The 23,025-nt window shown below is 39.7% G+C and overlaps 1 protein-coding gene across 2 annotated transcripts in view; it reads left to right on the forward strand.

Annotated features, from left to right (window-relative positions):
* nr6a1a (nuclear receptor subfamily 6, group A, member 1a) overlaps nt 1–22,670 on the forward strand; it is an 88,308-nt gene extending 65,638 nt beyond the window's left edge. For both annotated transcript variants that reach the window (XM_067519974.1, XM_067519975.1), the window contains 8 exons: nt 8,511–8,741; nt 10,299–10,354; nt 11,238–11,398; nt 12,074–12,304; nt 14,884–15,138; nt 16,392–16,513; nt 16,599–16,751; nt 17,532–22,670. In XM_067519974.1, coding sequence (XP_067376075.1) covers nt 8,511–8,741; nt 10,299–10,354; nt 11,238–11,398; nt 12,074–12,304; nt 14,884–15,138; nt 16,392–16,513; nt 16,599–16,751; nt 17,532–17,662 — 1,340 coding nt within the window. In that variant the 3' untranslated portion in view covers nt 17,663–22,670. The remainder of the gene's footprint in view (nt 1–8,510; nt 8,742–10,298; nt 10,355–11,237; nt 11,399–12,073; nt 12,305–14,883; nt 15,139–16,391; nt 16,514–16,598; nt 16,752–17,531) is intronic.
* The last annotated feature ends 355 nt before the right edge of the window (nt 22,671–23,025 follow it).

Here is a 23,025-nt window from a genome sequence, read left to right on the forward strand (position 1 = left end):
AAGGTGTATATTTATCTTTGGTGAGGAACAAGCTGAAACAAAGAACGAGAGGTAAACAGAGCATGAGGGGATGTTTGTGTAAATGCAGATGTAGGGGGCAGAAGCTGTGTGAAGATCATTAGTAACAGTGGGGGTGGTCAGGAACTCCCATGACTCAGTAATGCTGCCTATAAATAGCCAATAACAGCAGCTGCTCATTCCAGTCCTTCATGTTCCCTTTTTCTTAATTTCACTGAAACATATCCATTTCCACAGCCCTGTCCTTGTCAAACCAAACCATCAAGTCCATCATGTTGCCGATCTTTGTCTTGTAAGGGTGTGTTGTTTCATCTGCTGCTGCACCCTTCCCCCCAGCACAAACATGCGTACACACACACACACACACACACACACACACACACACACACACACACACACACACACACACACACACACACACACACACACACACACACACACACACACACAGGATTAAACTTCTAATTGCTATTTGCGTCATGTCTTAATGCTTTCACACTATTGTGTTATGTTTTTTTTTTGGTGGTTTTATTTTTTTTTTTATCTATATAGGAAATATCAGTGGGAGTTTATGCTCCTGGCCCTTTGGGAAGTTCCCCTTTCCTTGTTAATACAGTGGAGCCTCGACATTCATTAACAGCACTTTTGTATGAGACTGTATCGTAAAACCTGGCTGTAAAAGTCACCACATGGTTCATATCAGCTTGTTCTGGCTGTTTTTTTTTTTTTTAAAAAGTAGTTCAGGGCCAGAACTAGTTTGTATTGCATATTGAAGCAGATGTTTTATGTTCTGTAGCCACAATGAAAAGAACAACAGGACACTGGCAAATGCAGTGATGGTTAACATTTGTGATTGATATATAGCTTTACCTGTATTGTTAAGGCAAAAGAGCATATTCTGTTTTAAACATTTAAGGCACAGAATGAATAACTTGATCATATAAAACCTATTAAAAGCAAAACGGCATTTACACAGTGAACAAGCATTTCTATACCATTTAAATCATAGGGAACTACATTTTTATCCATTTACAAATTTAGATTTGCAGCCTTTTATTAAATGAAAATTCTTAATTTTGCCAAATAAACTATTGAATTAAAGGTGTGGGTTCTGAATAAAAGGTGCTGGTCATAGAACCTGTTGCACTATGAATAAATTGCTTAAAAACAAGTGAGCTCTTTTAAAATGGTAAAGCCCAGCAGTCCAAATAAATGAATGCAACAATTATCTTCATAGTTCATTGACAATTTTTATTTTCAGTTTTCTATGAATAAAACTCTTTAAATTACCTTTTCTGGTGCAAATAGAGTTGTGATAGTGAGGCAGGGGGGGGGGGGGGGGAGCGGGTGGGTGCCTGCAAGCAGAATGGTACAGCAGATTCCTTCAACCCCCGCTCCCTGTCTCAGCTGGGCATGATTGTGATGGAAGGCCTTAGACAAAACCTGAAGAGAAAACCCCTTCAGTAGCAGGTCTTGTCCTCAAAAGGCTGCTTTCCTCTTTACATCAGCTTTTGTTGCGTGGGATATGGACAATAGGGAGATACATCACTGTTCTCAGCATGATGACACTCAGAGGGGCAAAGAGATGGTGATATTTGGGTACTGTTTAAATGCACAACTTCCTGTAGCAGAGCATGGAAAAGCAAACTTAAAAGCAACAGGCTGCATGGGGGTTTTTGGATTTGGTTCATCATATTAACGATTTCATCATAAAAAAAAACTAAAATGCCTCTGTTTCTTTTGTGTTACAAGAAACAGTCATTCCTCATAGCTACACATGAAGTACATCTGACTCAATCATCTTTGGGAAACAAGAGTGTTGTTTGTCTATGCCACTGACTGGGGCTTAAAATGCTCAAGTTGCATTTCCTGGCTTGTGCTAAAGTTTGGAATGAAAACTAGGCTGACCCCCGAGAAACAATGCAGCCTTCAATAGGCCTTTTGGGTGGAGGGGGTGAACGAGTATAGGGGTGATACATTATCAGGAGTTCCAGCACCAGAGAGGGAGAGAGAGAAAAGTTCTATGAAGTCATCCTTTATCATTACCCGAGGAGAATGAGATTCATTATCTTGGGATAAAATCATAGATATTTGCTTTACTGATTACTTGCATGTCAAATGTCATTCAAAATAAAAAAAAAAATAATAATTATTAATCTATCTGTTTCAGATTTTGCTATCACATAGTTAAGCAAGAACCATTGAAAACTGTAAAATCCATACACCATGATAAAATAATAAGCACATTATGTAGATACTTCCACAAATTAATTTGACGTTTTTTGAATTCGAAATTTCCCATATTGAAACGTCTCAGTTCTCAGTAACACTGGCTTTGAACGTGTGTAGCCTCCAAGCTTCCCAAGCTCAGATAACCCTGATCATGTCAGCAGGCAATGACGTCATTAAGGTTATTTTCTCAAATGTGATAAAGTACCTCCAGAGTTACAGAAGCCCTTATGGAACTGATTTCCACGTGTAAAATAGTAAAATTCTCCCTTTTTAAAAAGGTTCACTTTGGTAATGTTTTCTAAATGTATAATATTTTTATCTATCCCTAACCAGACTTTAAAACTAATAATGAACTGTCTCTACTCATGATTAGTGTCTGTAACTTCATCTTATTATTATTTTTTACAGTCAGTAAACTGCACATGCTGTTGTGCGAATTCAGAGCATTTGTGAAAAATTTCTCCGCCATGCATTTTGGAGTGGTGTGTCTGGCTGAGTAGTTTTAGTGTCTGTATGGGGAATTTAGAAAATGACTGAAGTTTTCCTTTAGACCTCTTTGGTTTAATTAGTAAAGTCAAAAACCATTTAAATACACAGAAAATGTCTATTATGGAAGAGCATCAGTAAAAAAATTCCAAAATACATTTAAAAAATGACTTAAAATGGCTTTTTTCCCCAGTAATCTGGAAAAGTGAGTTCTAAGAATTTTTTTTTGTCAATGTATTAAGCTTATCACTTAGATCTTCATAATGTTAATAGAAAATACAATATGTTTGCAGTTACATTCCTTCCAAAATGTATTTGCATTTATAATTTGCTTGTATAGAAATGTAGTTGTAGGAGTTGGTTGTTTGTCCATAGGCTTCAGTAATCACCATTACACCAAATGCACATCTGAGAAATATTTTTTTTTTCTGTAAATCTGTGTCTTTAAATCCGCTTCAGCTAGTTTCTTGGAAGATATGTTGAAATGAATTTCCTTCCACTTCTATTGTATTTGTGTGGGGACCAAAATCTCATGGACAAATTTCTGTAAACTTACCACTTGGGATATTAGGAAAAAGAAGTCTTTTAGTAATTTGTGTAAATTCATCCTTAGTACAGGATGTCAATGTTACACAAAATTTCTACTTTTACCACATTTTATTGTGTCCTGTTTTTGTATATCTACCCCGCACTGAGTTTAGATTTGTGTTCTAACAAAAGCGTTATGCTGAATGATAGCATTGTTACCAGGCTCAGGGTCAAACATGCCGCAGACAAAGTGAAATCCTTAAGAATACTTAAAGCAGCAGCTGGAGGAGGAGTAATAGGACATGACACACAGGGATAACGTGTGTGTATAGGTGTGAATCCGTCAGTTTATATGGTGGCCATGCACTTGAAAGACAGGGTGATAGATTTGGCAAATAAGCATGAGTGACGACAACTAAGAGCCATTGTGTTTTTTTCCTTATTGAAGGAAGTCGGCTTTTTCACATAGGGTGGCCAGTGAAATATATGGTTTTAATGTGGTGTTCTGAAGGAGCACATGGTCTGACAAATGGCTGTCTGAGGAGGTGATGATCCATATTTGATCTCTCTCTAATGTTGGATGATGTTAAGCTCCAGACTTAGTTCCTAAGATTAGATATAAAGTTTTAGCTGAAAGTTCATTTGTGCTTTTGTGAGGAGAATGGTTAAAAGTAAAAAAGTTTGTTGGGTCCTTTTTTTCCCCCCTCAGGCTTCACGGAGGCATCCCACAGCTTTATTCTAAAGGTTTAGCAGCTGAAAAGCTCTTTATTCAGACTTTAGGTAAATTTGTGCTGAACGGCCCCTCAGTTCACCCTTGACAACAGTGTTTTTTGTGTCAGATAAACTGAAATGTCTAAAGGACTCTTGAATGTGAATACAGAGAACTTGAATAGTAATACATGCAGTTTGAATCGGTTTGTGTCAGTATACTTTGAACTAGTATGTTGTAGAATTTTATAAAGAGCTGAAGCATTTAGTCAAATAATCTGCCATTTAAAAAAAAAAAATATTTCTTGTGAAAGAAGTACTCAAAAGTTTCTCAATCCACATCATTGGAATATATTATTTGATTATATTTACTAATGTATTAATGTTTCCGTTACAATGATGTTGAAGCTGAAAATGATGCCACCTTGCTTTACAATTATAAAAGTATAAAATGAAGTAGTTTAGGTATAAGTGATTAATAATAGTAAATGTCACATCGAGGATTAATAAATTCCCGTGATTATACTGTAGTTTTATTAATCTGAAAACCACAACCACAAAGATGCGTAAAAGTACAATTCTAACCTCTGTAATGGAAAGAAGTCAAAGTATGAAGTAGTAGATAATAAAAATACTCCGGTTATGTAGAAAAGGTAAATGGGTGGCAGTATCGCAGTTGGAGTAGCTGCCTACTGACCATAGGGTCCGAGGTTCGCGCCCCACAGTTCCCAACCACATGTGGAAGGTTTCCCGAGCAAGACACTGGACCCCCAATAGCCCATTTCTCCATCCGTAGCTGAGCAGTGCCGGTTCCAAACTCGGCAGAAATTGGAGAGGGCCGCATCAGGAAGAGCATCCGGGGTTAAATAAAGAAATAAATAAATTTGTTCCAAATCAACATGTGGACTAATGATCCGCTGTGGCAACCCTGAATGTACAGGATAAGCCAAAAAGATAACTTTTCTTCTTTTTTTTTTTGAAATGTTAAAATTGTACTTAAAACACCTAGTAAATGTACTTAAATACTTGCCACCTCTGGCAATTAATTATTGCCATTGTTACTTTATATATGTATAATAATTTTGCTTTTCTGTAAATATGGTCTTAGAGTAACTATCATTTTGGAGCAGACATTGTCTTTTCCACCTTAGTAGTATAAGTAGGCTGTTTTATACAAAATATGTAATCACATAATGGCTTTTGAAAATATATAGAGTATTAAACAGGAGTCATACGTGGGATAGCTGCGTTTATCACAAGTCTTTAGGTCACACTGTGGGCTTCTTAAGAAATTCTCAGCTGTTTGAAAAAGGGTTAACGGCATAGGGAGGGTATTCCACTCACTACAAGCACTTGTTCCTTCCACAATCGACTTAACCCCTCTGTCATCTAGAGTTAATCACCAAAATAGTTAAATTCTAATCCCAGGATGGGCTCACCGTTTGATGCCCTATTGTCTCTGTACAGTATGGCTGCCCCTGCAGTCTCCTGCAAGCAGCAAACTTAAACCTCACACCATTTAAATGTTAATCTGTCTCTGGGCTTTAGATGTCCTCTATTTATTATCTGGGAGAGGCTTTATGCCTCCCCCACCGCCTTCTAATTACCTTTAGTACATGAACCCCATGAAAACCCCCTTTCTCTGGGAGGCTTAGCTCTCAGTTCAGTCACATGCCTCTGATGAGCTGCCCCTTGAAATTAGACACACACAAAAGCTTAATTCTGCTCATTTGAATATTAAAGATTATGTTACTGTGGCCTGTTTATTGTCAAAACATGGAGCCTTGTAATCAGTGATGGGTGACTAGGTTAACCATTGACAGCAGCCACAATATCAGGTTTCCTGTGGTCACGTCTCATGAGGTTCACAGTATCAGCTGTGTGCCTTTGACTCCTCAGCTGCTGTATCCATACTCTTCAACAGTTGTCTTTTGATTGTTGGGTTTTCTTGTTTTTCTAGCATTTATAATGTTTCGATCAGGTTCATTGCCATATTGAAATGGTTTAGTGCTGATTCTGCTTTTATAGAACTTCTAAATAAAGCTCTTTATAACATTATTTTGACAATTGCTTATTGATGCATTCATAAAGTCAATCATTCAACACAACATCAGTAATCAGCAGTTTTGACAGTCGATTAAATATTTGGTTCATGTGTCAATGAAAATGAGCGTGTCACATTAAAACCGCTTCCAGCTGTTGGCAAAAACAGTGACCTGCAAACAATTTGAGGTCAAAATCTTGGATCGGTGATTTATAGATGAACAACAGGCCAAATGGAAATAACTTATTTTAAAAATACTGAAGCTTGATCTGATTATGAATGTAGAATGAACATTTTAGAGAGACCTTATTGACTAGATCTGGTCCTGGGTCTTTATTTTTTTTAAGCATCTCAGAGGAAATATGCTGTAAGTTAATTTAGGACCAAACACTCTTGGTCTTTTACTGAGACTACTCCCAGGAAAGTGTGAGGTCACTGTTTTACAACACTTAGGTGGAAAGTTAACATATGTGTTCTAGTTTTAGAAACTAAAAACGGAAATAATTCCGAGCTAAAAACATTTTGCCCATAGACAAAAACCCAGAAGGTAGCACAATAATTAAAAGCATTACTATTATATTTCATAGCATTTCAACCTCAGCAGTACATTTATTGGAAAGCCACCGTGATGGGATTGATGAGGATAAATCTGCTTGCCTGACTCCATTTTAAGCTTTTCAGCAACAGAAATCCGTAGGATGGTAACTGTCCCATCTTGTTGTCATGCAGATTTTTGCATTGATCACAGGTCCAGTAAATGCCCAGGCTCTATAATCACTTTTATACAGTATCTAGTTCATTATGTCCAAGTGAACTAAATCATGCTGCTGCACAGTGACCAACCACCTGGTTACATTCCATTGGTATATGTGAGCATGCTGGAGGACGGAAAGCCAAGCCTGCCTCAGAAAACTGCTAAAGCTAATCCAACTTCTTTGTCCTTCCACATAAAGCAGTTTGACTGCTTTTAATAGTAAAATGCAGCAGCACTGCCGCCACATGTTTGGGTACAGACATAACAGCATTTCAACCAGAGCTCTATTTTCAGTGTACACACTGCATCAAGCCAGTTTTCGATTTAAATACTCTGCAGGCCGTTTTAGGAAAGCTCCAGTTTAGTAGGCTGTATGAAAGCGAAAAGTTGAAAGGATCATTATTTCACTGAGTGTCATTTTATGACCTTTCTCACGCTTATTGGTGGCACCAGTTTTCCACATCAAAGTCTGTGTCCCTGGATGGTGGAGTACTACGACATAAATGAAGAACGTACTGTAAATCTGTCTGTGTCTGCAGACAGAGGTGTGATAAATTGCCTCAATTAATGTCACTTGAATCAGTGTTAGTTGTTTGCCAAGTGAAAAAAACATTTGGGTGTGGAAGTTACATACATTATGTAACTACTGATATTAAAACAGTTTTCTCTACTCTAGTCCTTTGTCTCTCTCCAGCTGTTAGCAAGAACAGTGAAGTGTGTGTGTGTGTGCTTGTGTAAGAGCAAGGCTTTTTCTGAGGGTTTGGTTATGTGTGTTAATTGGCCTGATTTTAAGATTTTAAGCTTCTTTCCGGTTGAACAAACGTTGATCTTTGTTGCATCTTTAAAATTTTTTTGCTGCCCAAATGTCCCCTTCATTGTCAGCAAGACACCAACCTGCCTTGTAAACCACACAGTTATCAACCATATTTTGTAATATACCTTGACACTACATCCAGGCTATAAATCCTATCCTTCTCCTGTTCTGAGCCCCTAATGATTCGTTCACATGTTCCAAATTACCGGCCTCACTTTTTCCTGTCCTAACTCTTCGCATTTCACAGCGGTCAATAAAAAGTGCGTGCTCTTTCAAGAAACATGGTGGAGTTGGATGAATAGATAGCTACAATAGATAGATGAAGGTGTTATGTACCATCTCTCAGCTGAATACTGAGAGATGTCAGAGCACTTGATTGGACATTATTAGTCACCAACTGTAAGATCAGTAAGATGGTATTTAAAGAAAACAATGTTGTGGTTAGACGGATAGAACATCCTGAGCTACATGTCACAAAACCACAAACTGAAAGTAATATGCCTCAGGCCTCCTCCTTGATAAAGTCCTCTCCCTGTGTTACCACAGTTGTTAAGAGCAGAGAAAGGAGAGACTGTAAACAAATCAGTCATGTCGTTTTATCTTACTGCTTCCTACCCATCAGAGCTTCTACATAAAAAATACACGAGATGTCTTGGCTCTCCAGCCTGATGCCTGTTACACCTCCACTTTCAGAAAATGAAAGTTGGAGCTTACAATCCTTTGGATTATCCAGAGCCCGGCCTACGCTTAAGCCATAACTGCCCCCATGATGTCGATTAAAAGCTTTTGCCTTCAGCAAGGTTTTTGCACCCACTCTTTTTTTTTTTTTTTTTTTTTTTTTTCTTCAAGTGTGCATGAATTAGTGCAAAAGGAGTAGATGGAATAACTCTAAAACCTTCCCTTTTCTGTCCCCCCACCCCCTGCAGATGATGCAGCTGACCAGCGTACTTGTCTCATTTGTGGAGATCGTGCCACAGGCCTGCACTATGGCATCATCTCCTGCGAAGGCTGCAAGGGCTTCTTCAAGCGCAGTATCTGCAACAAGCGCGTGTACCGCTGCAGCCGTGACAAAAACTGCGAGATGTCACGCAAGCAGCGCAACCGCTGCCAGTACTGTCGCCTGCTCAAGTGTCTGCAAATGGGAATGAACCGCAAAGGTAAATGTAGACTCGTTGCTCTAATATGATTCCAGGTTCTATTGTATTCAACACAAAAAAAGTAAATCTACTAAATACGACCTTTTGTCAAGTAATGCAGAAGCCTTCTATTGATGTTTTGACACACACACACGTTTTACACTCTAGACAAATATTTTGAGTGAAAAAAACATTGTCATAACTATGAACACTGAAGATATTTAAATTCAATAAACTAACCTAAGGTCAGTTTTGACTTTAACTTTAACTGGTTATTTGTATTATCAACTCATCTGCTTCTTTTCTTGTCAATATAAAGTTGTCCTTTTAGAATTTTTTTAGTCTAAGAAAACGTTCTTTAATCAGGTATTCAGTTCGATATGTTGAAGTGTCTCTGGGCAAGACACTGAACACCAACATAGTTGCTCCTGGTAAACACTCTACTCAACTTTAGGTATTTCTATACACCACAGTCTAAACACAGGCGCCAAATAAAGAGAAAACTGAAAGAGACCTCTATCAGATGCTACTAAGGAGGCGGCACTGCATAGTACATTTGAGTAATTAAATCCATATAAAACTTAATGGTCCAGCTATCACGGTCACCAGGTCTCAACTCAGTTTAACAATGGAGATTTTAGACCAACATGTTAGACAGTGCTCTCCACCATGATTAACTAGTATCTTTTAAAAGAGTGGTGTTCTATCCCTACTTGAACATTGGCTTTATTTTTTGTGTCTACAAATTGAAAATTAGATTGATATCAATAATTTAACCAAGAAAGAAGACACGTGCATTATTTTTATCATCATGGTAACATTTTATTATGAGAAAATATTTTATTCCATGGGAAGATTTTATAAAGACGACATCTCTACTTATTTCTCGAATTACCTGTCTAGGGACTATTTATTAACATTCCTCAGCCTCTAAAACTGAAACGAATTAAATTACAATTTGCCATTATAAAAAGCACATTACTTGGCAAGAGGGAATTGTCCCATGCGAAACCTGACCTATGTTAAGTGGCCTGTTTGTTTTGGCCACCTTTAAATTGGTAAAGCGTTTCTGTCTGTGCTGCTGTGAAGGCTGAAATACATTAGCTATACCAGTCGATCTTTGTAGTTACAGTTCTTCTAGGATGCTTAGACATTCGTACAGTTCACTGTCCAGTAAGCAGCAGGTCCTCAGATTCTTAGGCATATGTTGCCCCCTGCTGGATACACATCACAACTGACCTTTCAGTGCTCCTCTAGCTTTATAGGGTCATTCAATAGGATTTATCTCTAAAATATTTTCATCAAGCCTAGCTTGCATTGAAACATCAAATACTTATTCTTAATGCCCAGTTCTTAACAAACCATTCTTCAGGAGCAGAGAAAAACAAGTCTGCTTGCCAACAAAAACAGGAAATGCTATAATTAGAACTGAGGAGAAGAATCATCACATCGAAATGATTCTGTGAGGCAAGCAGTGTGGGATTGTTTGCAGCCACTAGGTAGAGCTATGATACAGTTCATAGATCATGTTTTGTTAATGGGTGAAATGTAGATGAATTCTTTCTCTTTATCACCTAGCAATCAGGGAGGATGGGATGCCAGGAGGAAGGAACAAGAGCATCGGGCCTGTTCAGGTAAATCATTGACTTCATATTTCATAATCACCTCACCACAAGTGTTGTTTCTGTGACCCCTAGTGACCCCTCCCAGCTTCCATTCACTTTATATACATTATCTTAGCTCAGTTCCAGAGGTGTATTGAAAGCATAGAGCATTCACTTAAATAACACAGTGCTTGGGGATGTTGTAAAGATTTGAGAGTAGGGATACTCATGAATGAGCCCTGACCCTGGGCATAGCATGAGTCTAATCTTTTAGCTCCGATTATTCCTTATTCAGAGACAAAATGGTCCGGCAAATGTGTGACATGAGGCCGAGTATCACGGAGCCACTATCCAGGGGAAGGATGTGGTCAATTTATTCCAGCTCAATTCAACAAGTCAAAAAATAAAAACAGAAAGCATGCCTCCATTAAAAAGATGGCTTTATTTCTAAACCCTAATGAAAGGAGGACCTCTCTATCATTAATATGGCATGAATTGCTTTTTCAGTATATATGCTGAATTGATAGAAATGAAAGGAAATTGACCTCAGCCACAGATACAAGGAACCACATTTTGTGGCATGCTAATGCTTTTCAAAACCGCTTTTGCCTGTGTTTCCTCCCAGCATGGACCTGCAAAGATTCTATTATTTTAAGCTTGTGTGTCTCTTAGTCAATCATATTTGCACACATGCACGCAGGCACATGCCTGTTTGTCTCCTTTATTTCTTCCTCTAGCTCCCCGTTTCCATTGTGTGATTGCGTCCTTGCTCCTCAGCATTTTAGTGAAAAGCAGCACAGAGCTCATCAATGTTCGTCAATTGAACTGAAACACAGTGATTTGGTACTTGGCGCAGAAAACAACCCTAACCCTGGTGTGTGTGTGTGTGTGTGTATGTGTGTCTGCACTATAGATAACAGAGGAGGAGATAGAGCGAATCATGTCAGGGCAGGAGTTCAAGGAGGACGCCCCGGAGCACACCTGGGGCAACAACGGTGACAGCGACCACAGCTCCCCTAGCAATGGAGCCTCAGAGGGCAACCAGCCATCGCCCGCCTCCACTCTGTCATCCAAGTGAGTTGTTCATCTCATCCTCTCAGCCGTGATGCGCCAGTCCTCGGCCCATCATTGAGATAACGAGCCGGCCCTGACAGTCTAACACCTCATTCCCGTCTAAACCAGACTTTAGTTAAGTTATTCATCAGCTGAAGAATGCATGAATATGCAGCTCCTCAGGCTCGGTGATGATAGCAAGCACAAAGAACTTACGCCACTATCTGCTGTTCTTGCTAAGGAGACGAGCGCATTGTCTGTCTGCACTCATCAAGGACAAATATTGTCTAGGTACTCGCATGACGGTATTTATTTTAGTCTCATTTTGCATAAACATTAGGTTTATCTCAACCGCCTGGGAGCTATTCAGAGGAATACTTGTTTTATCAAATTAAATCTGAGCAGAAATGAACAACAACAACAGAATGGCCGAGCAGCCTAAGCTTTGGCATGTGAGTGCAACGTTTTTGCTATAAGTTTATGAATTATTTTGCTAAAAGTTGTAATAAAAAGACCAGTTTGTAGCTTAGCATATCACAAACACAGGAAGCAGAGGCAAGCTGCTCTCCTTGGTCTGTCCCGGAGACACACATGTAACAACATTTTATCGTACTGTAGGTCAGATGGGAAACAAGTGTATTTCTCAAAATGTCAGACTAACAAAGTGTGATTAATCTTTGACCCCTGTGTATCTAGTCGCTCTGTGGAGATGAATGGCTACACAGCAGCCCTCAGGGACCAGTACATCAACACCTCCATGTCCACACACTACCAGCTCCTGCCTCACCTGTTCAGCTATGCCGCCCAGTCTGGCCTGTTGGCCCCCCAGCCCCGCAGCCTCTACCCACAGTCCCACTCACTAGTGCTGCAGCTGGTGGCTGCTGAAGACCTGGCCCCCCTGGCCACACCTATGCTCATAGAAGACGGGTGAGATGATCAGAACATTGTGTAGATTCTTTCTTGGCATATGAAACACTATCATGTGATTGGAGATTAAACCACCGCACCACAAACAGCAACCACAGGCTTGAAATCTTATGTTTTTGTTAGACTATAGTGTTCCCATAATTTGTAGTTTGAGAGTTTCTTTTAAATAATGCTGTTGTATTTATTTATTTGACTAAAATGCTTCAAAAATTACATTTTTAATAAATGCGATTTTTTTTTTTTTTTTTTTTTTTTTTTTCACAAATACCAACAGAAGCACCTTTGATTTCAGCCTGATTACTGCTATTTTATCTCAGTCAGTGACTCACCCCACAAAGAATTAAGAACATTTTGCTGAAGGCTACAATGATAGGAGACTGGGCTCCATTTTAAAACTGTGGAATATGTAAAAAGATTCTTTCACTATATGTGTAATATGCAGCTCTTCGTGACAGGAATTAAAAATGTGTGATGACACAATCCTAATGATATTTTTAGCTTAGATAAGTTAAACACTGTTTATGGAAAAGGCTGTTAGTGAGGCTGTGCATAAACTACTGCCCAGGCACCATTTGCAGGTGTAAAAGTGCTCAACGGAATTATTATTTTTATTGACCCAGAAATCTTAAGCACAGTAGCCTTTGGGCAAAGCTAAAGAGTGAAGCCACTTATCTAAACTGTGTTTAGTGCATTTAAAGAAGTTCTAGGTGTGTAAGTTGTTACACAGTATTTGATCAACTATTTACATTTAGTCATTTGGCAGATGCTTTCATCCAAGGCAACTTACGAGTGAGGTACAAAGCAAGCAAAAACTCTTAAATCAAGAACAAAACATTAAAGCAAAGTGTGAGAATAAATGTGTCTATTTTGCGATGCAAAGGCAAGATAGAACTTTTTGTGCATAGGAAGGAACGGTTACATCTTCAACATGTTTTTGAATATTGGGTGTAAAAGCTGCTGAGCATGCAGAGTTTGCTCGCTTGTTTCACCATTGTGGGACCACTGAGCTGAGACAACGTTCATTAGCAGAGTGTGGTTGGAGGGTGGCATTGTAGAACTGAATAAAGAAGTTTATGGAAAATTTCAGGTCAAAGTCACAGCTTTGAAACTGATAAAGGTAGCTACTAGAAGCCAGCGCAGAGATGTGTCCTTTTGGGATGGTCAAAAATGAAACCTGCTGCTGTATTCCGGATCATTTGGAGGGATTTGATTTTGCTTTCTGTTACCCCTGACAGCAGGGCACTGTAGTAGTCAATATGAGATATGACCAGTGCCCACACAATGAGTTGGGTTGCATATTTTGAAAAGTAGGGTCTGATCTTTCTGGTGTTGTAGAGGGCAAATCTTGATGTCCTAGAGATAAAGGAGATAGTTAGTAAAGCTCAGTTGATTGTCAATGATGATCCCCAGATTTGTGGCATTCTGACAAAGAGCAATCACTAAAGATCCTAAAGTGATGCTATGTTGTATTGAAGGACTGGCTGAGAAGACTAGAACTTCTGACAAGTGGTGTGAAGATATCTCTGTCTCATCCAAGTGGAGATGTCAAAGAGACAAATACATTCAAGTTATCTGTTGGAAAGGACATCGGCATGGCAATTAAAAGAAAATGTAAGTGGATTATAGAACTTGAGGATGTAGTACAGATGGATCCAAAAAAAAAAGGACCAAGAACTGAGCCCTGCGGCATACTAGTGGAGAAGCAGTGGGAGTTACAAACTTGCCACTGCCAACACACCTTAAAGGTTCATCCAGATAGGGGAGGGGAGACCTCTGTCGGGCCAGAGCTGTGCCAGAGATGGCCAAGTCAGAGGTTCGGCACAAGAGAATGAAGTGGTGAGAGGTGTATTATTGATTTGTGTAATGGCTTGGATTGGTGTTGGTGCAGATGCTTGTAGGAGAGTGGAGGGGATGGGATCCAGAAAACAGGTGGTGGGATGGTTAGAGAGGAGGAATGTGGATGTGTCGTCCTCAGAGGAGGACACAAGTGTTAGCAGGGTGTCTACACCTGGTGGATGTTGTGGGTTCAGGAGTTGTGGAGGTCAGGGTAGAAAACTGCTGAGGATTGAGAGACATGGGGTTTTGATTGAAAATTACTTAATGGGGAGGAAATATGGGAAGGTCCAAGGAGAAAGACAATGAGCTGAATAAGGAAGTGGTCCAATAAATGTAAAGGAGTGACTGAGATGTCATCTGTGCTGCAGGTGCAAATGAGATCTAGGTGGTTGCCAGCTTTTTGGGTTGGGGGGGTGGGGACAAAGAGAAATGTAGAGATGTCAGCAGTCTGAGGATTGTCCAGGTGGATGTTAATGTCCCGTCGGATGATGAGGACGACGTCAACCCTGCAGCCCTACAGGCTCCACCCATTAGTTGTTTGACCTTCAGAAATTACTTTCTACAAACGGGGACATTTTCGGGGTTGGAACTGTAAACAACTCTTTCGAGTTATTGGAATTTATTTCCTCAATTGAAAATAGATTTCATGTCAGAGAAGCAGTTGTGGTTTATACAATAAGACATGGTTTACATGATATACACTGTAGTTTTAGTCTGTGCCTTTGTTGTCTTTTGCATCCCAGGTACAAAGTGACACAGGTGGAGCTGTTTGCCCTTCTCTGTCGTCTGGCAGACGAGCTGCTTTTCCGTCAGATTTCCTGGATCAAGAAACTTCCGTTCTTCTGCGAGCTCTCCATAGAGGACTACACCTGCCTGCTCAGCTCCACATGGCAGGAGCTCATCCTGCTATCCTGCCTCACCATCTACAGTGCCCAGATCTTCGGAGATCTGGCTGACATCACTGCCAAGTACACACCGTCTGATGATGAGCTGCAAGGGTGAGTGACAGCAAGCTAATGAAGAAAGAAGTGTAAGACAGCTTGGTTGGAAATGCCAGGGTTGTTTTATTACCCAGTGATGGGCAAAATTATGAAAAACAAAGTGATAGTTCTTAAATACGACACTAAAAACATTAACTCAGACGAGCGTAAAATATAGAGTCTTGAGATAAATTTCTTGTAGGTTTTTGGTCATTTTTGGACATTCTGCATCTTTTTTTTTTGGTCCTGTGCTGTTTTAAGCCAGGTGTTGGCTTGTTGAGTTGCATCATCTACCTGACATGAGCAGACCAAAGAGGTAGCTAACCATTATTTTAAGCTTCTCTATTTACATACATATCAACTGCTTTGGGCTTGTCCCTTTCATGGTCGCCACAGCAGAAGGTTTTCCGCACAAGTTTTTACGTCGGATGCCCTTCCTGCAGCAACCCTCCCATTTTGTCTTGGCTTGTCATCGGCACCAAGGTCCCCCTTGGTGGCTCGGTAGGGCCACACCTGGTGCGATGGGATTCAAACCCGGGCCTTCTGTATCCCAACCCAATGCTCTACCACTGAGCCACCAGGCTGAGTTAATCTGTTTATATGGAAGAATGATAATAATAATATTATAATATTTCCTTCTACCTCTCTTTTTCAGAGCCATGAACATGCACAAGATGATAAGTTTTAAATGTAAATTCTGTGGGTGTCTCTAATTCAATATTTCACCAAGAAGGAAAGTGCATATCAGGAATTAAATGTTCCCTTTTGTAACAACAATCTACAAAGTCGAGACTTTCCACCCTGTGAGCTCAGTATCTGTTAAAGGTTTTATATTTGTCTGTTGTTGTTGTTGGATGAAGGCCAGCGAAGTGGTCCATGAATGGGAGGACTCTTTAGGACAGAGCTGTGGCTAGCACCGTCTGGCATGTGTAATACATGCCTGTCCCATCCTAGGTAGAAAAAGAGGAGTGGGAGGCTGGTTTTGTGTAAATCAGACCAGAGTAATCTGACCTTATGACACACTTTCTCCTAATGTACGAGTTTGTTGCACTGCTTCTGTCAACTTGCCAGGAGTTTAGGAAAAAATATATAGTTTGTGTGAGCCAGAAAGACTGACATTGTATTAGGTAAGTTTATGCGTCTGATTTGCTGCTCCATTTTAAATCTAAAGCACTGTCTGTCTTCTGTTTGTAGACTAGAAAATGACACTGACTCTAGCCACCAAGAACATTATTTCAGCATAACCGACAAGTCTGTGTCTGATTCCTTAGTTTCAGTGAGGATGGGATGGAAGTCATGGAGAGGTTGATATATCTGTTTCGCAAGTTTCACCAGTTGAAGATCAGTAATGAGGAGTATGCTTGTATGAAAGCCATTAACTTCCTAAACCAAGGTAAGAGTACAAGTTTATATGCAATTACTGACTCTGAGCTCTTCTGGTCCCTTTGATAGTCACGTGATTCATTTGTGTCTTTCAGATATCAGAGGACTGTCCAACATCTCCCAGCTCGAGCAGCTGAACAAGCGCTACTGGTATGTGTGTCAGGACTACACTGAGTACAAGTATCCCCACCAGCCCAAACGCTTCCCTGAGATCATGATGTGTTTGCCTGAGATTCGCTGCATTGCAGGTAAGGCCTCTAAATACTATGGAGCACAGTGGTTAGCATTGGTATTCTAGCTATCTGTCCATTAACTTAATTAGTTATCCCTCTAAGGGCTGTGCTGGAGCCTATGCCAGCTGTAAATAGTAAATGGTCTGCACTTAAATAGTGCTTTTCTACCTATTGGTACACAAAGGGCTTTACACCGCTCTCACAATCACACACACGCTCACACACCGATGGGGGAGCTGCTGTGCAGCTGGCCAACACTCACCAGGAACAACTAAGTTGGGGTTCAGTGTCTTGCTCAGGGACACTTCGACATGTGACCGGAGGAGCCGGGGATCGAACGGACTACTGGGAGCGAGGCAGCATAAATCCTTGATACGTTGGTGGTCTATCAGGGCTGTGCACATAGAGTGAGACAACCATTGACACTCATTCACACCTAAAGTGTTTAGATCCGTTAATTAACTTAACATACGTGTCTGTGGACTGTGGGAGAAAACCCACACAAACACGAGGAGAACGAGAAAACAAAGTGTGAGTGCAAGTGGATAAAGAACAAGCAGTGTAAAGTGCTTCGGGTGCTGATTACGTAGAACAGCGTTATATAAATGCAGACCATTTACCATTTAGCCTACCTGTAGTTATCCATCCATTGTGGTTCCAGCTGCCAAGGACCATTTTCCTTACAACTTAACCATAATCAGCTTTATTGACAAATTCACAGCACGTCTATGTAAAGTAGACCCATATAAGTTAGTTATAAGCTATATAACCGTTATGTGTTGTTTGTGCTTTCAGGTAAGCTGGTGAATGTCCCTCTGGAGCAGCTCCCCCTGTTGTTCAAAGCAGTGTTGCACTCCTGCAAATCCACCCTGACCAGCTACAGGGCCAGCCTGCCGCCTTGCGTGACCACGTCCTCCGGAAACTAGAATCCCCCAGGAACCCGCGAGTCGAGGGACTGGTCTCCCCTCTTGTGAATGTGACAAGCAGCTAGTTTGTTTTTTTTGTACCTTTTTTCTTTATATATTTATTACACGACAGAGCTGAATGTATGCTGATTCACACTGTGCACATGCTTCTGTACAAAACAAATGCTCATAGATGCATTGATCTTTGGAGTTTACAAGTGTGTATCCAATTTTCTCAATGTGTCAGTGTTGCCATTGTTAGAGCTAGACTTTAAAAGAGTTTATTTTATTCAGCCGAGGGCGGAAAGACACGTAATAGGTGTTTTGAGACTACCTCAGGAAGATGTTATTGTCAGGTACCTTTTCTTGCGGTTTTAAAGAAGAGTTGCCCAGTCTAAAACCAAATCCCTGTGTTGCTTCGGCATCTCAATCAAAGACTGAATATTCAAAGGAACTATATAAATCAAAGATTAAAAAAAAAAAAAAAATGTGTTCTGTTACACTGAAATTGCGAAATGAATTAGCAAAATGAGCTCAGACGTCCTGCTTATGGGAGTCGGTCTTGTCATTTTTAACATTCCGTGAATTAGGTTGTTGTGGGATCCTCATTGAAAAAGGAGCATACGGGTATTTTTTACAATCATAGACTGGGGATTTAAGGCTTAATTGCAAGGGAAGGGGTGAATAACTAGGTTTGCTTTTTGATTTAAATTTTTTTTTAATTGACCAAAGTGTTATGCAATGCTTTTTTCGAACACCCATTGATGGGTAGGGAGCCGACAGCTCTATTTAAAGATTTCTTATTAGTGAAGGATCAGAATAAGAAATGAATCAGTCTGTGTCCTAGGGGAGACCCCTCTGCTTGACGGTATGTTGCCAGATTCCATTCTAAATGCTGCTAAACATGCACATTCTTGTGCACAGATATGCATAGAGCAGGCGTGACTCCTAATCTCTTCTGCCTTCAGTGCCACAAACTTGGCGTAGCTGTTCTTGTTAACACATTAGAGCTGAAATTTGAGGTCCACACTGTTGATGTTTGTTAAAGTGGCACAAACCAAAATCACATGATATTTAGTCAGTGTTCATAACTGCCAGTTAATTTAAAGGCGGTGTACAGCACTAGCGTCTGTTAGGTCATCCAGCCTCACATTAGTTGGGAAGAACCAGCAAGTTCTTTGGGCTAGTTTTAGAAGAACTGGTAGTTCATTAGCAAAACATTGGCAGTCCTGCAATTGTTAGCAATATCAGTTCAGATACAACAAGTGTTGGACGGTACTATATATGAGACACAAATAAGACGGTGCTGATAAACAGTATGTTACTACAGCTTTCACACTTTTGATGCACAGATCTGCCATCTTAGATTTCAAGGTCGGGGTTGGTAAGGTTCATTTGACTTTCCAAGTTGGAAACTTGGAAACTTCATGGGATGTTTTCGTTCAAATTTCTGACTAGGAACTCAGGAATTCCAACTTCCCAGTTCAAATGGAACAACCCTTTTGACTGTTTTCAGGTTTTGCCAGGTCCAATCAAAGTTTTGCACAGACCCAAGGACTAGTACCAGTTTAAAGTAGACCGGACTTTCATCTAAGGTGCATTAGCGTGTGATATGTTCAAGTCTGGTCCTCTGGGCTTCCGTGGGTACGGTTGGCCCAAAAACCAACAAGAGAAATTTATTTCATGAACTGACTTCAAGTTTGTCATCTAACAGCAATCTGACCGGCAGTCACTTTAACCTACAGTGTAGTGGATTCATTGTGATTGATCTGAGCCATGTCTCAATGAATCCAGGCTTAGAGAACTTAAGTGACCCACCTCTGGTTTGCATACCCTCTGTGGCAGATACGCACATTGTTGAGACAAAAAAAGCCATAGAAAATGGTATTTATTTTTGAAGTATTAGATGATCATTTCAAACTACTTGAAGTGTCTTCTTGATTGAGTTGTTAGCTGTTTCCTGATGTACGAACAATTTTGAAATGCAGACAAAATGCAGTCCTCACAACGACTCTTTTTTTTGCACACGACAGTGAGGTTCAGCGACCTTGACACTCGAGCTCGGCCACTGCCCACCCAGTGTGTTCCTCTCTCCCAGGTCCCTGCTGGCCTGGATCTTAACAGGGTAAAGTGAGTGTTATGTATTGCATTCAGGAGCTCCTCAGTGACCATACTGATGTACTTGGAGTATTGGTAGACATAGGTTGCAGGACATTGTAGGTCCTCTGTAGAAAGTGTTTTTCTTCTTTTCCACTTTATTTCTCTCAAACCCCCCCCCCCCCCCCCCCCCAAAAAAAAAACCCCTCTTCATTCAGTGAATGTGGATGTAGTATGAAGGCGAACACATTTTTCTCCTCAATGGAGCAAGAAGCATTGGCATCTTCAGAATGCTGTGGCTTCGCTCTCCTGTGTGCAGCCTTAAAAACTCCTCCAGTCCAATGCAGTGTTTCTCACTTATCCTCTTTTTATCCTTTGATTTTTATACATTACTGTAATTATCGTGAATGTTGTTGTTTTTACCATATCTTTTTTTTTTTGTTTGTTTGTTTGTTTGGATTTAAGACCACCCCTACTATTTTCTAACCTTTTGAAAAATGAATTCATTCCCTTGTTCACCGTCATTTATGAAAAAAGTATTATCAGTATTGTCAACATATAATGTGGGTGATGTCAACCCAGATATTATGTATTTGAATCTTTTTACAATGCAAATGTGATGATCCTGTTCTACCACCAGTGTTCAAAGTGCAGCTGAGTTGGGTGTGTGGAAATGACGTGGCCTCAATAAATTCTATTCTATGGAAGATTAGAGTGACCATAAAATTTATGAGTTAAGACTTTTATTCATCTGATAATATTTTTCTTATTATTCTAACTTTAAACTAACAATGTGGACCTTTTTTTTTTTTTTATGCAGAATTCTGACACTTGAAGTTATGAGTTTACTCATAACTCAAATGTTTATGGTGGTCATGTTCTTCCATTCCATTTTCTCCGTAAAGGAAAAAATAATTTATTTCACAGGCTTTTGAGGTTAAAGGTCATTTTATCTAAATAAAAAAAAAAAAGAAAACATTCTTTTGTAATGAACTGGCTTTTCAAACCACATAATCTCAGGGATAGATAGTTTTAAGATACAAAAGTCTGAATGATGTGATACTAAGAATCTGCAATGAAGAAAATATATATTAGTCAGGTTTTGGTGTCAGAATGTATGGATCAAGGGCTTTTTATTTTCTCTAGGGCTGCTATTTTTGCACTGATCAACAATCCCACCTGTCTGTACACAGGCAGTCAACTGGAGTAGGATGCAGAGATTGTACCAGAAAAAGTTTCAGGGTGGCCTGTTCATTTTAGAGTCACTTCCGGAATGCACCTCGCAGACTGCTGAGTTCAGACAGTGGAAGAGGATCTGAATGGGGATTTTTCTTTTTTTCTTTTTATTTATCTTGTAGCAACAAATGACAGAACAAGCCTCTGCTAACCAACTTTACAAACTTCACCTTACCTTCAAACTTACCTTACTGCCACTAGTCTGACAACTATTGTATTTTAATACGTGTGCTAAACATGTGTGTTCTTTTTTCCTATACTTTTTTTTTTTTTTTTTACAGACAAGGACAATGTCATTTGCATTTCTGTATTGAAACTACCTCTATTTGTTTTCATGTTAATTTCAAATAGGTCATTTTTTTTTTGTCTTATTTATTGGTTTCATTGCACCAATGTTCTGTTATTTTATGTCTCTTAGTTGAGTCTCAGCTTTATGAAACATGCCGTCTCCTGTTTCTTCATTATCTTTTTGTAGAATGCAGAAACATGTTGCCTCACATTCCTCTCTACCTCAGACTTGCTCGCTGTTAGCAGCTTTTATTTTTTCTGTAAAGTAAGGTACACAACAAACACAAACCCTTGTTTCAATGATCCCCTCCTTACTTTTTTTTTATTGGTTAGTTTTTTCATTAGCATCTTCTTATTTCACTTCTGGCCTGTTTATGATAATCCATCACCAAAGATGGCAGAATTCTAATGACAATGTCAGCGTACTGATTAGGCATTCGTGCTGCCGTTAACCAGTGCTTTATTTTCCTCCGTGTTATCCTGTATATGGCTGATAGTGTGTATGCTGTATTTACCACATCACATTGAGTGTGTGTGTGTGTGTGTGTGTGTGTGTGCGCGTGTTGTTTTTATCCATTGTACTCTGTAAGTGGTGTTCATAAGCGAGGCGATTCAAGGTAACGGGGAGTTGATATCTGACTCTGTCACTGATGTTTGTGATCGATTATCAGTTGGAGAATGTAGTGCTGGTCAAACTGACATCTCCTTGTGTTTACATGCTTTTGCTCACTCATGTGACCCTGATGCTGTGGCATGTGACCACACTCAGACTAATGCAGTGTTTATCAATGGGTTTGGACACACATGGCTTTTTAATAAACAGCCTAACTTAATGAATTGGTAAATCAGGGGGAAACTAAGGTTCTGTCTTTAAAGAATAACTATGGTTATTTTCTAAATTAACTGTTTTTAACAATCCCCATAAAGACGCTAAATCGACAACGAATCGCCTCTGCTGACGTTTAGTGTCTTGGTCTTCTGTTGTAACCATCAACGGTTTCCTGGATGTCAGTCATAAAAATTGATAGCATCATCATAACTAATAGGAATAGCTAAAAAGAAAAATCTAAATGTTTGCCAGTATCTGCAAATCGACATAAGTGTCCATCCTTAGTGTTGTAACACTGTCAGAACCCTGTTGTAAAGGAGCACAAAATGACAAGAGTGTTGGTGTAAAGTAAGAGAGTAGAAAGATCTCAACATATCTCAGGGAAGAAATAGATTTCTACACTGTTATCACCTATTTTTTAGACAATTGAAACGCCTTTAAATTTTCCTCTTCAGAAATCTCTTGTCTGCTCTTGTTGCTTTAACTACCTGTGAACAATGTGATCCATTACGTGTTAAGAGCATGTTTAGAATGTGTTAGGGCTTGAAACCAAATAAATGTGAAAGTTATGCAACTGTACACAGACTGTCCTTCATGTTTTCTTTGACTTTTCTATGCTGAGGTAAGATGAAGCTGATGTGATAAAAATCTGTTCCGTGATACAGAGCTTATTTAGGGATTACAAGACAAAGGGTGTCCAGCTAAAAGCTGCATGGAACAAAGTTTGGACGGACTTGTCCCTGACCTGTTGTTAATCGCGAGAACCCTCCAATGTAAAATACTGTCTGTAAAATAAAGACTAAGTAGGTTTAAGCCTGTAGGTCAGTGATCTGTTTTAAATAGGCGAAATCCACTGATTTACTGCAAGTCAAAAGATTGTTTTTATCTTTGTCAGTTGGTCACCGCATGCACAATATTCTAAACCAATGAACTG

Source organism: Channa argus, chromosome 11, assembly GCF_033026475.1.
Source record: "Channa argus isolate prfri chromosome 11, Channa argus male v1.0, whole genome shotgun sequence".
Classification (NCBI taxonomy): Eukaryota; Metazoa; Chordata; class Actinopteri; order Anabantiformes; family Channidae; genus Channa; species Channa argus.